We start from the raw sequence: 22059 nt of genomic DNA, 5'->3' as shown, positions 1-22059 counted from the left end.
ATCTGTAATTATGTTAAGTGAAACTATGAAACTGAAATTCAACTGTTTTTTAAACATAATAAAAGCTATATAAGTTTTATCTATGAAATTAGAGTTTGCTGAAGTTTCTTCAAACAAAATGCATTGAGAAAAATGAACAAAACCAGTCGATATATCAATACTTTTAAATAATCTTGGTAAATGACCAATGTGCACTAAATCAGCAATAATTAATCAAATCAGCTGCTGAATCTTCACTGTAATTTGAAAATATACGTATTATTTGCTTCTCCAAAAATATTCTCCACAATGTTTGCCTCTTTCATGTTAATGAGTTGCAGCTCAGAGCTGCAGAGGAAGCATTTTACCTTACTTACAAAATCATCTTTTATTTTCTATAGAAAAATTGAGAATTGTTGATGTGTTACTACAGAAGTCTAGAAAAGGTCTAAGAATGGCTTCGCTAGATAAAATGCCAATGACATGAACAGGTGAAAAAATGATCGATAGTATTATCTTAGTACAGAAAGTAGAATATAAATAACAATACTAATCTAAATTACACGATTAATAACAATCATCAATTAACACAATACTATTAATGAATTTACAACTACAGCTGAAAAGTAAAAGAAAACACAACAGGTGAAAAGTGCATTTTTGTTATTCTTGCTCGCATTCTGAAATTCAAATTTAAATCTAAACTGCAATTCACACTGCTCAATGAACCAACTGTCAACTATTTTAAACGTAGCAGGCTTATAATATATTATCCTAATTACTACAGCTGCGTCCCTATATCCGAATTTACCAAATTTACCGACAATACGTATGGATAAGCGTCTTATTATATACGGTACCTTTGTTTTAAAAGAGATTTTCTTCATCACTTGATCCAATCCAAATGATACTTAACAAATCTTAATTATGTACTTGACCTGAAAGACCTGGCGGCAAACATGTTCACGTAAAAACAGCGGTGATACTTGGTTAATTAGAATATGGTGGTGGAACTAAATAGAACATTTTACCTCTGGCATTCAGATCTTCGAATTAATTTTAAAGTTTGCATCAAATGAATCTTACACAAAGTATATATTTGTTATGCAGTGAGTGTTATTGAAAATAGCATTAATAAATATAAAAAAAAAGATAATATAAAACATTTTGCTTATTTCAACTTCATTGATATCCCGCCATGGATATCAACAACATTGCCATTTTTCCAGTAATTTGCCTTTGGATCAGAATATAAAGTAGGTAATATAATAATAATTTTACCTACAAATTAAAAAAAAAGACAATTAATATCTATACATTAATTTTATTTTCTATAAGTTTTTTAATTTACAGTATACAAAAATGAATTTCATTACAAAAATTCTGCAATAGAGTTTAGTAATAAGAGCAATAACACCACATTTTTCAGTTCTAAGAAAATGAAAAAAAATTACTTTATGAGTATAATGAAATTTGAAGAACCCATAAAAAGGTTAACGTTTGATTTAATAGTAATTCTAAGAAAACAAGTTATTGAGAAATGTAATGTACATAACATAAGGAATTTTATTATAAAAAAAACAATAAAGAGAAGCAACATAATTTGGGAATTACTGGGCTATATGTAAACCTAACTTTACCTAATATTATATAGAGTTGTTATTACTAATTAAGGCAAAAATACCTTTTTTGTTTGTTTTTGTAATATAATAAATATAGATGAAGTGTAAGTATAAGACTTAAATCGATATCAACATTGTGGAGAAAACATAGAAAACATATGGCATTATGAATATTGATGGTGGTTATTTAGCAAGACCAGAAAATTGACCAAACAAACAACAATGCCAGCAATAACAGTAAAACATTTGTCAAAAGTATAAATGTATTTCATACACAAGGGCTTCCACAAGGACTTAGTAAATGGAAGCACTTTTTAACAACAGAGTTACGACAAGGTCAGAATTGGGTTTCTCTAGTTTTTTAGCATTCCACTACGTAAGTGCATTGCTAAAAAGCAACAAATAATATTTTACTGTTTAATTCTAACTGTTTCCATTAGATCTATGAACATATTTTTATTATTTATATGAAAGCGTTCAGAATGATTAAAAATACTTGTTAAGGAAGTAATTTTTTATTGCCAATATCAAGGTTGTGGCTTTGGTCTGTTTCTGAGTCTATTTCTAATAGTCTTGCTAAAGATATTAACAAAATATAAAGATAGTAATCTAAACTATATGTATTGAAGAAAAAACAAAAAAATATAGGAAGATGAGCCTGGGATAACTTAATTCATAGCACTGTGATGGTCTGTGGTGAGCAGTCAAAAGAAGTTGATAAATCAGCAGTGTCCAGGTAGGAGAGTTCTTGGTTACTTTAGTGACTAGAACCACTACAAAACTGAGTAACCTGAATGGGAATATCAAGAACAGATACATCATAAGCATTAGTGTGGACATTATACATGTTATAATAATTTTCTTTTGATACAATTTAAAATAGAAAACAATTATTTTACTTCAAACGAAAATGTGACTCATATATGAAGTGAACCCATGAACTAAATCTTGATTGTTGGCACTATACAATAGCATCATACTTGATATTAATGATTCTGATGATTTAACTTGGGATTTCAAGTAATCCTCTTTTACAGTTTCTGAAAGAGTTGCAAAGACGGGGAAGAAAAAGACTACATGATACCTTAATCCTAGTCGAGTTTCTTCATTAAAAATATCTTTTAATTTATGTCGCACTAAAGACAGAAGGATATCAAAGGCTTTAGCGTGTATGTTTGAAAGGCTGAGAGTTCACCGGAGGCCATGTGTTACATTTTGAAGGTAGCTGGTTCAACACCTACGAAAGTCATTTAAGAATACAATGACTTTCGTTTAATGAGTTCAAAGACACCGCAGGTAACATCAGGTGTGTTTAATTACAATGCTAGCCTTGCATGTCAAATTATCAGCTACATTTATCATTGATATATTATAACAGTGTTATTTGAATGCTCTTTTTAATGTTGATTCCCACTTTCAGAATGATTTATGTACATTATATATATTTTTATATATTTGCCTTTAGTATAAAATAGTGAACAAACTGTACAGAAGCTTTTTATAAACAATGTTTGAAAGAAAGTTTGAAAATGTTAACACAGGAATTATGCATCAATTTCAATACCTCAATTATTTGAAATATTGCAAACATTTGGAGTCTTTACTAAATGTATCTTTGGAAGTAGAAAAATGAAGAAAAAAACCTCCCAAAAAACGAGAAAATGGTCAAAAGGATCACTTGTCCAAAACTTGACCTGAAGCACTGTGGTAAACTCTACTACTAAAGACACTTTTATCCATAACTGGAGCAAAGAACTTTTACAATTTATGGACAGTTCAAACTTATTTATTAACTTTTTTAAAACAATATTATGAGAAAATATATTATTTTAAAGAATATGAAAAACAAAGCCTGTTTTTCTGTATTAGTCATAAGAAGTCGTAGAAAAGCTTGGGATTACTTGAAGAACAGTATAATCAGAAAAACACAAAAACGGTAAAATCTAGGATTCAGTTTTATTGCATATGAACTAAAGTAGCAAAATCCTTGCTGAACTTGGTGTACATGACCGATAAATTGATGTTTTAAAGAAACAACGTATCACGCTTGGAATTATCGATCATGTCCACAGTTTTATAAGATTGCTTTTGTTGTAAAACATACTTCTACTTAAAAAGAGATTCTATTTCTGAATGAAGGTCGGTAAGTTCTAATATTTCAAGAAACGATCAGGTTTCTGACAACTTTCGTCACGTCACTTTCTTCTTATTGTAGAAGTATTTTTAACTGTAAAGTTATATTTGTATACGTCAAAGTACTTTGATAATAGAACGAAAAACAACATATATTTTATAGCTTATTACAGTAAAAGGCTTTTAAAAATGAAATGATATTTATAATTTGTTTTTTTGTATGTTCATTAAAAATTTGAAATGATATCTTAAGTCCAAGGTTTTCTTAAGAGATATCATTTTTATAATTATTGCGAGTATTATATTGCATTTATTAACAAATTATACAATACTTAAGTGACTAAATGGTTAGAAAGAGAACAATTTGATATTCTCCAAAAGCTATCTATTTGAATTGAATACTCTTGTTTAATACTTAATATCTATTGTGTTTTAAAAGATAGATATCATTGATTAAAGATAAAACATTGTTTGCACAAATATAAATAACATAAATATAGTTTGATCCTTTGTAAATTTTATATTCATTATATTAATGTTGCCATTTCATCGAGTAATAAATGAATAACTTGTTAAAGAAAACTTGATATGTATGAAAATCCCAGAATATGATATATTATAAATATTTTATATAAAAAGATTGAATTGTGTTTAGTGACACTAGAAATATACTCATCTGACTATTTCAGAGGGTAAAAAAAAAAATATACTAACAGCACATGTGCAATGTATTTTCTATTTTAAATTACTTTTGTATATAATTCTCATACTTTGAATTTGAAGAATATGGAGGCAATCGGATAGATCAGAAAAAGAATAGAGGTATCAAGTGCTACAGTATATCTAGAAAGGCAAATTACTGTGGTTTGGTCATATGAGAATGAAGAAGGGTAAAAGATGGAATAAAGTAGGGCAAAGGTTAAAGGTCAAAGTTGTGAGTTTTGAATTGGATCTTGAAAGGAGCATAAAGGTTCATCATCAACAGAAAAACATAACCATTAAGCATAAGTTAATTACCTAGTAAAATTAAACCTATGTGAATTCCTTACAGAAACACCTGCCTCGTAATTGCATAATTAACCTAATTTAACCAGAAAATAATAAACCATACACGTAAGTGTAGCTATTAGAACAAAACAATTACTTGTCCTAATTAGTGAATTGTTATTGCAGAAACACAGCCTATAACAGCAGTAGATCTTTTTACTTGGATATCAGTAATGTGTCATAAACTGAAGTATAAACAATTTATGAATGATGGAAAGTGACTTCTTTCTCAGGTTATATAACAAGCTTGTCTCATGTTTATTGTCTCAATTAAATTATTAAATGCAGATAATAGGTATAACATCGACAAGGAGGAAAGGAAAGTAATCAAAAAAGAACCATCAAGCTAGCACCCAAAGTGGAGTGGGGTTAACACATTCACCAGGAGCCATTTGTAATCTGAAAAACTAGGGAAGAAGAGATAGAAGGGCTTAGAGAAGAGTACAAAATTAAAAAGATAATGGAAAATCTTGTTTAAGATTGTGAGTGAAGGAGCTCTTACACTTATTCAATTGATTATTTATTTAAGAAATTTCATATTTTTTACATAGTAACATTGTTTACATATTAACATTGTTTTTAATAGTTTTTGAGACAAAAATAAAATGTTGATGCAATATTTAAAATGAATTTCAACTATCATAACAATTGAGTAATTCTTTAATCTATGTAAAAAATGTCCATTATCATCCTATTAGCAGGCATCATCCATTTATTTTTAAATGTGATTCACACGGATAAACTACCCTCAAGTCAACGAGCACATGCTCAGCCCATCTTTCGTAAAAGTTTCATGTTACACGTTCAGCATATCTAAGTGAGATTTCGCACTAAACGATATGATGTTAGAAAGATGACTCCATCGTTGTATTATGTTGTGAGTTCATTGAAATGCTATTCAAGGTGAGCAATGGACAACACGTACACGCGTGTAACAGGAATTCAAACGTGCATTTAACACATAAATGTATATTTTTTATAGAAGAATAATTGAAATTAGAGATATATTTAATCATATTGATATCATTGTTCCAGATGATGGTTCCAGACAATACAAAATAAGACCATTGTGTGCTCATAACAAACCACATGATTCTGATATTAATTGACATCTAATTATTGCCTATATGATATAAATGTTGTTGTTACTTTTTTGTTTTGTTTCATATTTTTGTTACTTTTTTGTTTGTCAAATAAAGTAATGAAATGATAAAACTAAACACTAAAGTGTTATTGAAATGCTATGGTACAGTATATTGGGTTGTGTTCTATTTCCTTTTAATCAAAGCTTAAGGGGTCACAAAATTTGTGTCAGACATGGTAACAAAAAATGAGAAAAACAACATTAAATTTCTAAAATTCTTTATCTAAAACACTAGCTTCTTTGATTGCCAACGTTCTATTTGGTATAACCAACTTCCATTGATAGAAATCCATATAGAATACCAATACTAATCTAGTTAGTGGTGATTTATGACAATAATTTGTAGATCTGTCATTTACCAATAGAGTGGTTGTGATTACAAGTCAATTAAATTCCTGATTATAATTGATGGAATTGCGAGTTTTCCCATGACAGTCACTGGGCGATTGTGATTGTGGCTATTTAGACTATAATCTATTTATTGTAATTATATAATCAAATAAATTTTTGATGTATAAATAAATATATATAATAATGTTGGCATCTTTAAAGTAAACTATAAAGAGGACACTTTTGTAAATAATTTTATAAAATTATTTGTATGAAAAAAAAAGATCAGATCAGAATTTTATCATAATAAAACGATTGAAATGTCAAATATGTGTTCTGTCTATATTTGGAGTTACTATTGTTTTAATATATAAGACATCCTTTAAGATATAAAAGATACCATATAAAGATGATGTAATGTTAATGTATAGTAATGCAATCCACTTTACACTTATTACCAGCTGATGTTATTTTAATAGGTACCATTTTAATTTTTTAAATTGATACTAATATGAAAAGCAAGTAATAAGATACATTTAGACAAAATTGTGATGGTTGTTCAGTCAAGTTTAAAATAGCTTAACAATGGCTTGCAATCAGCTTAATCCGTCATATGCTAGCGATACAAACTGGACAATTACCGCATGATATCACCGCGTTGTCCCATTACTTACATCCTTAGACCACTCAAAGGCTCTACATTGCAACTATATCTGCCATAAAAATGATGTTTCGAGATCAAATCGGTTAATCCGATCTTATGGCAGTCCATCTCATGCTGGCTAAAAAATGTCATATATTAAATCAAAATTGAACATTGTCTGTGACATCTATCACCAGGAATGATAAGCGAAGAAATTGCTTGACTTAAAATTACATTCATTAGAGTAGTGAACTAGTAGAACTAATAAACTGATAAAAAATAAGAATGGAAAGTTGAAATAGTAAACTATTATGAAAGGTTATGTGCACATTAAAGAATATAGTACACTCTTTGAATTAAGAGTAGGAGATTGTCTCCCAGAGTACTTACTGCCCAGTGGACCCCACCAAAAACAAGTCTACAAACGAGGGCTATCCTTGGTGTTAAATGCTAGTTAAAGAATATAGTACACTTTTTGAATTAAGAGTAGGAGATCATCTCCCAGAGTACTGGCCAGTGGACCCCACCGAAAACAAGTCTATGGACTTGGTGGGCAGTAACCCCTAAGAGTTCCCTTAATCAGGATGTCCCCTGAATAGGGTTGGCCATGTTGTGTTAAAACATATATTTCTCCTCATTTATCTCTAGGAAAGTGTCTTCTTCGAAAAGGTATCCCAAAGGAGGGGTTCTGTAGCGTTTTCATTTATATCTTCAAATCAAACTATTAACTAAGTATGATACTCAATAGAAGAAATATGTTTCATTTTCAAAATAAATTTCTGATTAAATTTTAACATAAAAAACAAGACTGATTATCGACAGTGCACATACACAAATCTTCGCCAGCATATTTTTAATCTTTCTACAAATTCTCCAGTACCAATCTGAATGGTCCTGCAACATTACTTTTGTGGCAATTAGAAAACCCCCTATACCTACCAGTCATAATTTCTCATAAACGTCTTTGAGCCATATGCTATCAGAAGTAATGAAATCACAGCAAAAACATGTCGTTTAGCACCACTGTAAATAAATAAATACAATATTTAATGGGAAGATCATTATAAATTGAGTTTACGACTACAAACTATATGTGACATTTCATTTCAGCCGTGTTTCAACAGTTTTTCTGCACATGTTCGTCTGAGCATGCGCTGAATAACGTTTTGACATGACAGCTGCATAGTCTCGTGGCGCGAAATAAGATGTAAAAATATTTTCTGAAGTAATCTCAATATTGGAAGCTACAGAAGTCCACCTAAAATTCCACTATATAATAATATTCTAAACCAAATAAAGAGTTGAAAGATTTTGTATGTTAAACAACTACACATTGAATCTATCTCTACTGCAGGTTACACAAGCATAAATATTGGACAATAAAACTGGGTTAGAAATGAATGGAAAATGTTTAATGTGGTTCACAATTGAAACTATATACTATTATATCACATTTGTACAATCACACTGAATGAAGCTAAACATAATTGCTCAAAGCGATTGCACATTGTTACAACTAACACCCATGCACTATTGCAGCAAGTATCTATTAATGTCTGTAGAAGAATGGTAAATAATTAACATTAGATCACAACAAACTCCATTATTTATTGATTATTGCATTTTATTTATGAGTACACTTAAGCTACAATAATCTTGCAATATTAAATATGTGTGAATGTTGAGATCATTGCACTATGGTGTAATTTCCGTGAGGACAAATAAATGTCGTTCTGTTGTCGCAATGTTGCAGTCATTGGCTTCTGTATTTAATAGATATCATAACAAAAAAAATGCCTAAAGGCAACAAACAGAAGGAAATTAAGAAACTGTTGTTTGGATGAGATACAGTTGAAAAGGGCAGAACATCTGAAGGGGTATTGTTAAGTATCTAAATCCAAAACGAAACATGAGATCAATGCTTTATATATTTTCTGAAACAACAGTTTGGTTTTATAATAAATTACAAGAAACATATTGAATGATGTAATAACATTTGATGGAGCCATTTAATTGTATTAATTTTGTACCAGCACAATTTAGTATGTGTTTTTCTCTGTTGAAGACATTGGTAATTATTTTACTTTCTGTATTGTTTCCATATCTTTCCTTAGATTATTTGTTAAATTGCTTTTACAGTACCGTGGTATACTACCACACCTATTAATTATTAATGTATATTAGTAACAACTAAATCTTTTAATCTGTCTTTACTTCCTTATTGATACATACTTAATAAATATAATCCATACGACTTCCCAGATTAATAGTGTCTCTCCAAAAAAAAAAATCATCTTATTTTTCTGAAATAATTTATAATCTTTGTGATTATCATATCTGAGATTGGTAGAACTGGAGAGTTCTTATGTCAGCATAATAAGTCTGCTTCAGTTACTCAGAGCTCTCACAGAAGAAAATAGCAATCAAGTCTTTTCATTCTTGAAAGAATACAAAGCAACAAATCATTACAATTATCAGTTTCTATGATATTTGACCAGTTGCTTCATATATTCACTGAAAAGACAGAAACTACCAAAGTTACAATTTGTGAAAAGATACTTACAATTTTTCATTAACAAGTTGGAATGCAAGAGCAACAAGCATACAAAATCCCATACTGGGCATATACAGGATGCGTTCAGCTACTACAAATCCCACGGGAAAGAACAGGTTACTGGCGGGAATGAAGGGAAGTACAAGAAATGACAGGCACTGTAAAAAAAAGGGAAAAGGGTGATTAAAAACAGTATAAAAGTTTTCAATTGATATGTGGTATAATTACAATAATAATAATTACAATGATATGTATTTCTTTTATCAATAATACTACATAAGGTATTTATTTATTACTTATGTTTCGTATAAGGCCTATTTTTGGGACAGGTTTCTATTATTCATCATAATTTACTCATCTTAACTTTTTAAGAATTGATTAATTCATTTACATAACTAAAATACTAAAATTACAATATCAAAATGTATTTATCAATAATACTACATAAGGTATTTATTCATTACGTATGTTTCGTATAAGGCCTATTTTTGGGACAGGTTTCTATTATTCATCATAATTTACTCATCTTAACTTTTTAAGAATTGATTAATTCATTTACATAACTAAAATACTAAAATTACAATATCAAAATGTATTTATCAATAATACTACATAAGGTATTTATTCATTACGTATGTTTCATATAAGGCCTATATACTTTAAGATAAGGGCATATCAATTTTATTTCTGTTGCGCATTTGTATAAATTGAGGACTAGTGTTGTTCCTTTGTACCAAACAGACATTATTAAAGAGAGTAATGCAGTCAACTTTAATACCATGAAAACACCAGAAATTCCTAGAGGGTTTTATTCTCAGATTTACTCATCTTAAACTTTTTAAGAATTGATTAATTTCCATAACCAAAATACTTGAAAAAAGAAAAAAATTACAATATCAAAATGTGTAATATAATTAACTCATTTATAAATAATGTGTTTTAAAATAATTTTTGACAAATCATACCACTAAAGCATTTTGTTAAAAGTCTAATGGTCATTATCGCAAATCATAACTGGACTGCAGCCTGCGATAGCTGACGTGCTCAAAATCAACATTAATCATGTTTTCCTTGTGGAATCAATAACATACATCAATTATACGTTATGCAACATAAATCTTTGATTTAGGACTTTGAACTATGTTATTGCAAACAAAATGAAATTATTTAAACCAACGTTTGCATTGGAAACTACTACTAAATTGTATGAATTGGCCGTACACAATCAGAAACTGTACCGCAGAACGAAAGAATCAAAATGGTCAAATCTAATAAGGAATCGAAAATACAATTGGACAGGACATATATTTTTATCATCTCTTTGAAGAAGAATGTGCTTTTACTGGATGGCTAAGGCTTCCGATGGACATTCCAGCCGAGTTGACAGAATTGACACAGAAAGTTAAAAGACTAGTTGGTAGACCAAAAACTACATGGATAGGAAACATAAAAAAAAAACTCAAAAAGAGCAAACACACCGATCAAAAAGTTGACAGACAATCGTACTAACGAAAGTGAGTTTAGCATACGCAAAGTCTACACAAGACCAATAAGTTTTACTAGATGGCAAACACTACATTCAAGTGACCAAGTAGCATAATTGAATTTACTAAGAAAACAACTGATTTTCTCAAGTAATCTTAAATGTATTCACAGAGAATTTGGCAAAATTTACAGTTGGAAAAAAACATCATGCTACTTGATTCTCTGATGCAAAAATCAGTTACTACTTTGCCATTACAATAACAATAAAATTTCCAGAGATATTTAATGTATGAAACATTGCTTTATTGATCAAACACGTGCATGTGTGATTTATGCAAATTAGGTATACTTTATAATATGATATGGTGGTGTCTATTTCCAAAAGTGTTATTCTTTATAGCACTTGCAATGAAATTATCACAGTGTAATCTGAACAAGAGCTACAATCAGGAATTTACAACCTAGTGCAGAGCCTTTATTTCACTGACATCAAATATATACAATTATTACTTTATCGAAAAGCTTTTTAGTTTCTTGGAAGATATGTTGAATGACTATTGTATCGATTACTTGTATTCTAATGTTTTTTATTCCTATGGGACTCTGATTTAAATTGCTGTGTGGCTTGAGAAACTGTGTTTAATCGTTGCCATGGAATTGTTGAAAGTAGGTCTTTAAATTAGGTGATGAAATTTCAACATGAAAAAAAACCACTCCATTTTAAAAGGCATTGTAATTTCTCATTACATTTTCATTATACTAACGCAATTTTGGTTAAACATCGCAGTCTGATTTGAATCGAAGCCAAATGCACTTTAAGATTGATTTTCATTTAATAGTACCATTATCGTCCATCTTCAATTTGTTCTCCCTTTATTATCTTCTCAATGCGTATGGCCTCCATTGCATTCAAAATACAGTCCCAATTTTGAAGAAAAAAAATTCCAATTGAAGATGATAATTAAGATTATTAACTACAAATGAAAGGACACATCATGCTATATTAGATTTCGTGAATAAACAATAAATAGTAAAAAGAAAGCTTTAGGTATGATTAAAAAGGATATACAGTACTTTGCAGGTGTTCCAATACCTGTTAAGCGGTTTGGTGATGTTACACCTTCTACAATAACTGCCAAAACATAGGAGGATGATTGATTGATATGTCCTACTGTGAATTTTTGTGCTAGTTGTCAAAATATTCCCTACACATTGATTGATACGCTCATTAATCGTATGTAAAAATAGCACCACATCTATCACATAATTAGAATTTATGTAAATACATGAACAAGTAAACTATTTCAAAAGTATAAATTCACATTCCTGAAGTGCATTAAAAACAATTTGAGTAATATAATTACAAATAATATACAGTAGAACTCATTGAGCCATCCCTATTCAGCGGACATCCCTATAAAGGGAGACTTTCTTGAGAGACCCAAAGAAAAATCCTGTAGCCATGGGACTTGTGTACAGAACTATGGGACGAATAAGCTAATATGTTAACCACAAAATCTTCCATGGTATAAGCCAGAGAGCCGAATATCTGGCAATAGGTTTCCTGCTTTTGCGATTCCCAAGCCAGGATGCCAAATGAAATAAAATAAAATAAGCTTACTACAAACTAATATAAACATTTAAAAAGGGGTTTTATATCATTATTGAATTGGGAATCAAATATTTCTAACACATTTTACTATTAAATCAAGAATATACACAGCATTTCCTTAGGCCAGATCCTGCCAGAAACAGATTGTGGTAAATCATCAAGATTCATGGGAAAATTATGATCTTTAGCTATATGAATTATCTTGTCTATATTAGCTTGAAGTCAAAATTGATCTTCGCAAGCCGGGCTAGAATCCATCTTCATTAAAGTTGTGTCGTTATTATTCTTCAAGTAAAGTTTAAATATTTAAGAGGAATGAATAGGAGAATCGCGGCTGAAGGGAAGATGTAAAGAGATACGGGGAGATTTGAGAAGGTAATACAATCAGCAAGAAGGCGATAAAAGATACATGAACACAAACCAATATATAATGTAGTATTAGGATCATGATGAAATGAAGGGAATAGGGTAAAAAAGAAAGGAAGTCTAACCAAAAGGAAAAGATAAACTTAAGAAATTAAAAGAGGTACAAAACAATCATAAAATCCAGGAACAAGTATATAATTCATAATTCAAAAGAAACTGATCAATGGCTACATATACCACAAATTGGCCCAAAGTTGATTAGCTACTATTCCATCAAAGTGGCTAATATCTGAGTAAGTAGTGTCAATTACGAATAAAAGAGTTGGTGGCAGAGAATACAACAGTAAGAGAAAAAAAAAACAGTGACAAAATGACATATTTTGTGATTTTGTACATTATTTATAGTAAAAAATGTTAATTATCAACTCTTTTTGTGTGAATAATAAGCATAAAAAGTAATTTGTTTTTATTTCTTTTTGCATTAAAATTGTGTAGCAATGTTGTATTATATTATATTTTTTAAAGTCCAATTCAGATAGATTTACACTTTGTATTTTTAACGATGCCTTCTGGTGCAGTAAAAAAAAAAGATTTTGAAATTAAAGTTTGCTAGTTGTCATAAAAACAAGAAAAAAATAATGAATACCAAATCCATTTTTATTTTTACAAATTATATAAATTTGAGATTACTTCTTGAACAATTGCCCTTTAAAGTTGTAAAAAATTAATAATGTATGCTTATATAAAAAATGTTATAAATAATATTATTTTATACTCATGCCTTTTGAGTTATATAAGTATCATTAATCATCTCAAACTGTAGTTAAAAGTACATTGTTATAAAATTGTATCTAAATATTTCTACTACTGTATTATAATATGGATTTATATCACTGAGGATAAGGTAGATGTCAATCATGAATGGATATCTAGTTAAAAGGCTTCTATATTATAATATAAATTTTTTATTTTAAAAATGAAATATCCCCGAAGATACTGTAACATTCACAAAGGAGTTGTCAACGCTGAACATGAAATGTATACATTATTCGATAATCCTTAAGGATGACGAGTAAATGTCAATATAGTGACAAAAATGGGTTACGATTACGTCTAGTATAAGAAAAAAAAATGTGACATTATCATTTATAACAATACATTATTAAATCAAAAATAGTAATACTAGTAAGAAAAGTATTATTAAAGAAAATTGTGTTTGTCATTCATCAATTCTTTGTGTTAATATTGGTTATACATTTACACGGACGGTAATTGTGCTGAAATGGGTTAATTAAACAGGCTTAAACTTCTGATGCAAAAATACAAAATTCAATCCAGATTGTACCTTTAAAAGAAAATTTGATAAAGAACCAACTAAAAATTCCTTCATTTGAATTTTTTATCTTATAGTCTTTGTCTGACTTTAAATTTGTTAACATGTTTATTTCATAGATGGTAAAAATTTCAACTTTGCAAACTGAAATTAAATCAGATGTGTATAAAGATACTTCATGCATTTAAATTTACATGGAACTGAAAGCAGAATTACGAAGTGTTAAATCAACTAGCTCAACTAATTCAAGATTTGTGGATTGTACTGATAAACGGATGGAAGGATTTTGTGAAGATGAAGATGGTTAAATCAAAGGTAACGTTAGATTGATGACGACCTCGTAGCAGGCAAGAAGGCACTGACCGCGAATGTCGCATAAAGATATAAATAATATAAATATAAAGGAAATAGAAGTAATGACTTTATTTTACAGTTATATTACAAACTTAGAGAAACAGGTCTAGATATAAATGTTATGCTATTTTGTACCATGTGATTTTAGGTAAACTACAGTATTCGTCAAAGTGATGAATTAAAATCTAGTGTTAGTATTATGATGAAAAATATTTAAAAATTCGAAAGAGTCTTTAATTCTTCATATATTCAGAATTGTTATTCAGAAAAACCCAAAGGACTTTCACCCACTCATTTAATACCCTAAGTTTGTTCGTTTTATTTATTTTTTTGGTTGTGGACAGATTTTGAAAGTAACAACAGTGCTTAAAATTTCAAATTGCACTACAGTACGATCTAAATATTGAAATGCATATGTTGAGAAACATCTCAGCGGTTATGCAAAATACTGTACTGACTTGTGACCTTCTAAATATGTCGATTTAGGCAATTCACACAAACACAGTTGAACACGTGCACTGGCCTTTGAGCACCTAATCTGCATTGCTCAACAAATACGAGCAGAATCAAGGGGATATAAAGATCTTTGCTAGATGTCTTTAAGATTACAAGACAGCATAAAATGGATTATTCCTGAGGGCTTGCTATCCACATAATAGCTTAATGAAGAAATTATCTCACATGTAAATGGATCTCTGAAATGACTTTCATTATTTAATGTTCATTAAACGTATTCTTCTATGTGCATTAAATATCATCTTCAAAACCATCGAAAAGAAATGCGTTCTCTTTATGCATCAAGATTGTCCCACTTTGCCGGATTCCAGCATACTTTATGGAGAAAGCTTTCATTAGTAAAACTTATGGGAATTATTATAAGGGAATTAAAAAACAGGAATTAGAGTTGGGAATTGAATGTAGCGAATTAGAGGTTATACATGCTTAAGTATTTAAACAAGAGATAGTACTAGTTTATGGTTATCATTCATTGTACATTCTAACGCGATACTTAATTTCTCCTATGGTCTTAATTGGTCAAAATGTGCATAATTGTCGTGAACAGAGCCAGGTTGTAAATTAAAACGCTCTCAGAAGAAACAACGTTATATTAAATTTCTTGTAATATATTTACTGTTATTATCTTTAGTTTAGCTATAACAGGATCTAATACTTCTTGTTCTGCTTTTTCGTTGATTATGAAAGCAATTTAAGTATGATAAAGGATGGTTAGAACACTAAAAGGATAACATTTCAAAATTAAACCAAATAAAATTCTAATGTAGGATTGATATAATGTTAACTGGATAAAATAGTGTTAAATTCCATCGGTTTAGAATAAGTTTTACATAAATTCTTTGATTCTTGATATCCGTAACTTAATGCTTATATGTGTCTCTTTGATGCTATATAATCCATCCAATCTTCACTGAAGACATGGAATTTCGGTAACTTCTTTGCGTATAGCAATGAATCTTGGATATGCTATGTGTGACGAAGGTATTGACTGCCATCAACAAATCCAAAAGCATATTTACTGGTTTTCAGGGAAGTCTGTTCTATAGACTTAATGTATTTCAAATAGTAAGAATTTGAGAAATTTTCGAAACATAAGCAAATTCAGAAATCAGGAAACTTGAAGGTGATATTAACCATTTCTACTCGATGTTCTTCCACTTAAAATTACACAAACCAACAGTGTGTGCCACATACATGGATAAACTGACAATAGCCATTGCCCTTCATATGGAGAGCAGCTTTGTTTCAACATCCCTCTTTCATAATGGTCTGACTACTCTCACATGGTACATTAGGATGTGCCCATTTGAAGGACCATAAAACACTTTTATCCTTTCGTATCAGGGCTAGATTCAGTTTATCCAGGTAGTCATGAAATAGTTTACAAATTCTACAATGGTCCAACAAACTTCATTTATATTGTGAAGAACTTGACAAATTGCATGACTTTGATTAACTTTAATTATGTAATTTCAAATTTCATTCTCTGCTTGAAGCAGATTTCAATTTGTTTCTGTAAATGAGTTTGTAAAGACTCAAAAAATCAAATCTATGTTAGAATGTCATCTATCTTTTGATTACATAATAACATTTTGCCAATTCTATGTTAACAATTTTATATGTAATTTCCAAATGTAATTATGTCATGTAATCTATAATTTAATTGAGATTTCCAAGACGAAAGTTCATTAAATTCACTTACGAAAACTAGAACAATTTGAAGTAAACTGTGTCGGATATTGCAGATGCAATCAAAATGAACTATCAAATAAAGTTTGATTTTGTATGAAATGTAGAACTATGTGAAGTCATCTAGAAAAAACAACTTTTACAGGAAAACTTACGCTGCAAGTTTACAATAAAAGATGTATCTATTATTTTAGATATATTGATGAACAAGTATAATCCTGACATGCTTGATTGAAATCCTATTCCTTATTATTTAGACTAAATTCCGACACAAGACAATTCCATTGTTGTCCTACTCCTTAATTTCTGCCAGGTACGTCATGTAGTAATATATTTCACAATTATTTGATACTATATTCTCTGTATACATCATTATATACCATAAAACAATTATCAAAATACTTGTTTTCGTTTAAAAAAATTATATCTATAGAAGTTGATGATTACTATTTTGTTTAAATCTTAAATAGAATCTATAGTGTATGTTTAATTAGCGTTTAATGTTAAGAAATAAGATGGGGGAAGAAGTTCAATACTACATGTAGAGACCCTAGGCTTGGGATATCAGTAAACAAATCACTCAAAATGTCAATAGCTAAAGAGACTATACTGCCTCTTCTAATCTTTAAATTAAAATCTCTCCAAATTGATTTTCGTTTATATCTTATGCAAACTTTTGACGAGCTTGACATCTTCAGATTGATTAAAATCTGGCGACCTGTAGGTCAAAATATTATTATGTCCTCAGGAAATTGCAAACGGAAATATTAATTTTTTTTTACGAAAGTTGATTTATAGAAATGTTAACTATTAATATTAGCAATTAATGTTTAGAATGAAACAACCTAGTTTCCAAAAAACTAATAAAGCAACATGCTTTCTATATTTTAATTTCGAGACTAACATAAATGGAATAGATAATAGAGAATAACAATTTGTTTTTGGCCAGAAGTATATAAAAACATGCCTATGTGCATCTGTGAATCCAATGAATCTATGAATGTTCTTTTCTTGCACATTTGCATTTAAGTAGACAGGATCGACAGCTTAACATCCCATCTGAAGAATGAGGCATTGAGAATATTAAAAGTATTTTACCTGTGGACACAAGGAAAGATAATGTTGGGTCTAGGTCACATCATTCCACTATCTCTCTGATTGGCTGTGATATTTGTAACAAAAATGTTAATTGTGAGAGGATAAAAGATAAATACAATAATTTCAGTTTACCATAATAACTTGTCTTGAGAGATGATTACTGTTGAAAACTGCATACAGTACCAAACTTCCCAAGACCAAGATGAAGAGAACAGTTGCTAGGTTACGAGGATCATACACACTCTCGACAAGAGGAATGGTACCCATTGTCCAATCACAACACAGCTTAGATGGGCAGAGTAGAAGCCAAGCGTTGATTGGAAGCAAATACCAGTAGGTGAGATGTCTGGCTGGAAATTGAGCTTGTGATGCTGGGTTGTCAAAACTACCAAGAACAAAGAAAAAGTTGGAACTTTACAAATTACAATGTTATTTCAGAATCTAATTCAAACAGATTATGTTGCTGTATTCATAATTCATTACAGTATATTTAATCATTTCTAAGTGATATTAGATATTAGATTAACGTTTAAGGGTAAGTGTTTCCTTTAGTGTGAATGGTGAATATTCTCACTGGTCTTGTTTATAATACAAAATTAAGATAATTTATCCAAATCCCTTTAAACTAAGGAACAGTTGCAGAACATGTGCAATCACTATCCTCACTGTATCACTTCTAGCAACTTTAAAAGTTACCATAGTACTATTCCATAATATTTTAGAGATTGATAATTATGTGAAGAATTCAAAATGGCTAGACAAAATATTGCATCAGATGAGATATTAACATCTCACATTTTTTGCGGGATGGATTGTGTTTTCACACTGATAGATTAACCGTTGTCAAGCCACATTAAAAGCTTTTACAGTTTGAGTAATGAACGGATTTTATATATTCCCCATAAAAAATGTGAAAGTACCTTTGGATACGGAGACAATAAATTTGGAGACACAATTTCACATAACATAACGGAGACGGATAATATAAATGGGTGTTGCGGATCATCATCGTGATATTTAGGGCAATGATGATTGCAGATGTTCATGAATCTTTTCATAGCTTTTAGGGAAATTAAAATCCATAAGCAATCAATATATGCTGACACATTTTGTTCTTTGCCTGAGACAATTTAACTTTTTACACAATATCATGTTGGTTTATTAACATTTTTTTTAAATATTTTGTATTTGTGTAGTGAGGTTTGGCATACTTTATTTTTTTTAATTTGCATCCAACAGACAGTACAAACTTGCCAATTAAGGATGGATAAACTATTTTTTAATTTATCGTGCTTATAAACCTAAAACATAAGGGAGTGGAGTTGAAAGAGTTGTGAGTTACAATCCTGGCACTAGGTCAGGATTGAACCTTGGACCTTGGGATTGGATGGCAAGCACTTTAACCACCAAGCTACAGCTCCACTACTGTGAATATAATGGTGAGTGTGAATGGTGGACATCAAAGACCCAACAAAATTTCCCCTTACTTTACTGTAATAGGGATGTTCCTTTATTAGGGGTTTGTTTATAGTGTTATTTAAAATATATATATTGTCCCTGATTCCTGTCCCTTGAATAGGAGGGGTTCTACTCTATCTGAATCGTCCTGTATCAAGATGCTAAAAGGAATTAAACTACAACAAAAACATTCAACCACTGTGCCAGGTGAGAAAATGAGATTATATGTCCTTAATCTCCTGAGATTCCTGCATCGATGAGCACACCTTCGTTTATTGGCTTACGCAGCCAGATTTATCTTCATAATAGCATAACAATCATAATTGCGTTATGAAATGAGTGTGTGTTTGTAAATGTATATTTATTGATTCTTCAGACTAGGTTAAAATTGGGATTGAACGGGGATATTAATCACTTTAAACATAGGAATATTTCATCTATAATTAAATTGATTTACAGTAATTTAGGTTTGTCGCTATGGAAATTAATTTATTTTTAACAAACCTAAGAAAATATTCCTTCCCACAATGTTTCTAATTAAGACATCTTGGTTAATATCTTAGTGTATATGTTACATAAGTATAATTAGTTTGAAAATGGTGTACCGTATATTTATGTCATTTACAGGCAAAGAAGAAATTCTAAACGCCTGGTGATATACACTGCATTTTAACAACCAGTAACCATCTGAAAAACCGTTTAAATACCATTTTAGCACAGATAACGATCAGGAGCCAAACTTACTTTGTGAATACAGGAAGCGTCGATCCCATAATTTTAAGTCTTACAGCGAGTAGCAGGAATGTACCGAGAGCTAAGAATAAAATACGATAGAAAGATAACTTTAAAGCACCTGGAAAGGGCACTTTACCCGACAGCCACAATCGTGCGTTTTGTAGAAGGTCGAAGCATGACAGCTGAAAGATATAAACAAATTTACAAAATGATTATAAGTACAACAAATTCAGATGCTGAATAGACAAAATAAAATCAATTTGTTAGCATTATAATACTGTATAGAAGCAACTTAATTTGTTTAAAAAACTGATTCACCAAGAACTTTAATTCTTTGGCTGGTCCCAAGATGTTTCTGGAAACTGAAATTTCATTTAACATTTAAAAACAATTTTAGATTTAAATGATAAAGATACAAAGAAAGGGGAAAATGTATAAGTTAAAACAATTTAGTGAGTTTAAAATTCTAACATAATTGCCATACAAGCATGGAGAAATATTAAGTAAATTTAATAAATAAATTTCAACGTTTTCAAACAATGTGTGCTACACTAAGGAAAATTTCTCCTAAAATGTGATTCTAGCTATACAGTAGTACTAATATGTTTAAAGTAAAATGGGGAAAAGCATAGAAGAATGGTAAACCTTCTTATACTTTCACTCACTGGCTTGTAAACATTCTCATGACAAACTTAGCAACTTAATGCGTCTTAAATCGGAACCTTGCAGGGATATTTATCTGTGATGAAAATCTGTGCATTTATGTAGGATTATTTTTTCATTAGGATATTAAAGATATACTAATTACTAATCCCTGATTTACATTCTTGCATTCATAGGGATTAACCGTGTTCAACCTTAAGATTACAGTGCAGTAAAGTTAACTGTTCTGTTTATCTAGATAAATACGGCACTGCTACAAATGTACCAATTAAATAAACATCTCGGTTTTTTGGCTACGAGATCGACAGGCATATAGGGAATAATTTTAGGAGATTATGAACCTTGAAAATGTTTTTAAGTGGTGTTTGCTTCCTTCCTTCAATAGATCTTAGGGGTAGATTAGTCTGCAGGGACCACAGCCTTAAAATTATCTAATGTGTCTGACAGGTGATAAGCAAAATCATGGATTGCTCTGAAAACATATTTTCAAATAGAAGAAACACAGTGAAAATCATGTTTACTTTACTTCATCCATAAAAGACTATCTGAAAGTATAATAATTATTTATACTGTAACTTTTAAAAATTACTAAATTGATTTCAAATTATAATTTGTATCATCTACCAAATTTCTCGTTCGCCTATATTTTTGTTCATGACAATAACAAAATATCTTATCTTTAATATTAGTAATGATGCATTTAAAAGATTGCTACTTTTAAAAATCTTTTAATAGTTTCGCAAAACAGATGCAACAGTAAAGAAAAATTACATTTTATTCCTTCAAGGTTGGAAAAGTTGATTTTTCAATTTTTAGTATGACAGATGAATCAATCCTTGTCAAATGTAAATATCCTTCTGTCTAGCACTAAAGGAAGTAATGGTCATGATAAATATCACAACTGTTTATTTTTCAATTATCTTTTTTCCAATGATAATAAATTTGATATTCATCTCTCTTCATATTTCAATTCTGTAAACCTTTTTTTAATACATAATACTTAAAATTACTAAAAATGCATAAAATTAAAAAATACATGACATAAAAATAACAAAATATATAATTCATTTATCCAATGAAAACTGTTCTCATTTTGAATAGCATCAATTTCAATTTAGATTCCAAAGTAGAAAATCAGTTCATTAAAAAAAACCTTGTACTGTACATTCAATTCATACTGAATTGAATGTATTCATTAAAGATAACATTTAACATTTTAAATTGGTGCCTTTATCATAAATAATAAAATTAGTTATTATATCATAATTTAATCAGTGTGTAACATAACCCTTTTGGCA

At 29.7% G+C, this 22059-nt stretch overlaps 1 protein-coding gene across 1 annotated transcript in view; it reads right to left on the bottom strand.

The window, feature by feature from the left end:
* Positions 1–22059, bottom strand: part of LOC144840142 (protein O-mannosyl-transferase TMTC3-like) — a 90317-nt gene that overhangs the window by 27660 nt on the left and 40598 nt on the right. Inside the window, exons 6-9 of the mRNA XM_078695832.1 lie at positions 20108–20280; positions 18038–18290; positions 9462–9610; positions 7838–7921 (exon numbers count right to left, since the gene is read on the bottom strand). Of these exons, the coding sequence (XP_078551958.1) occupies positions 7838–7921; positions 9462–9610; positions 18038–18290; positions 20108–20280 (659 nt within the window). The remainder of the gene's footprint in view (positions 1–7837; positions 7922–9461; positions 9611–18037; positions 18291–20107; positions 20281–22059) is intronic.

The sequence above is a fragment of the Antedon bifida genome, chromosome 1, assembly GCF_963402885.1.
Source record: "Antedon bifida chromosome 1, ecAntBifi1.1, whole genome shotgun sequence".
NCBI lineage: Eukaryota > Metazoa > Echinodermata > Crinoidea > Comatulida > Antedonidae > Antedon > Antedon bifida.
The sequence above is the reverse complement of the archived record's forward strand: the minus strand, read 5'-3'. Positions and strand labels throughout refer to the sequence as shown.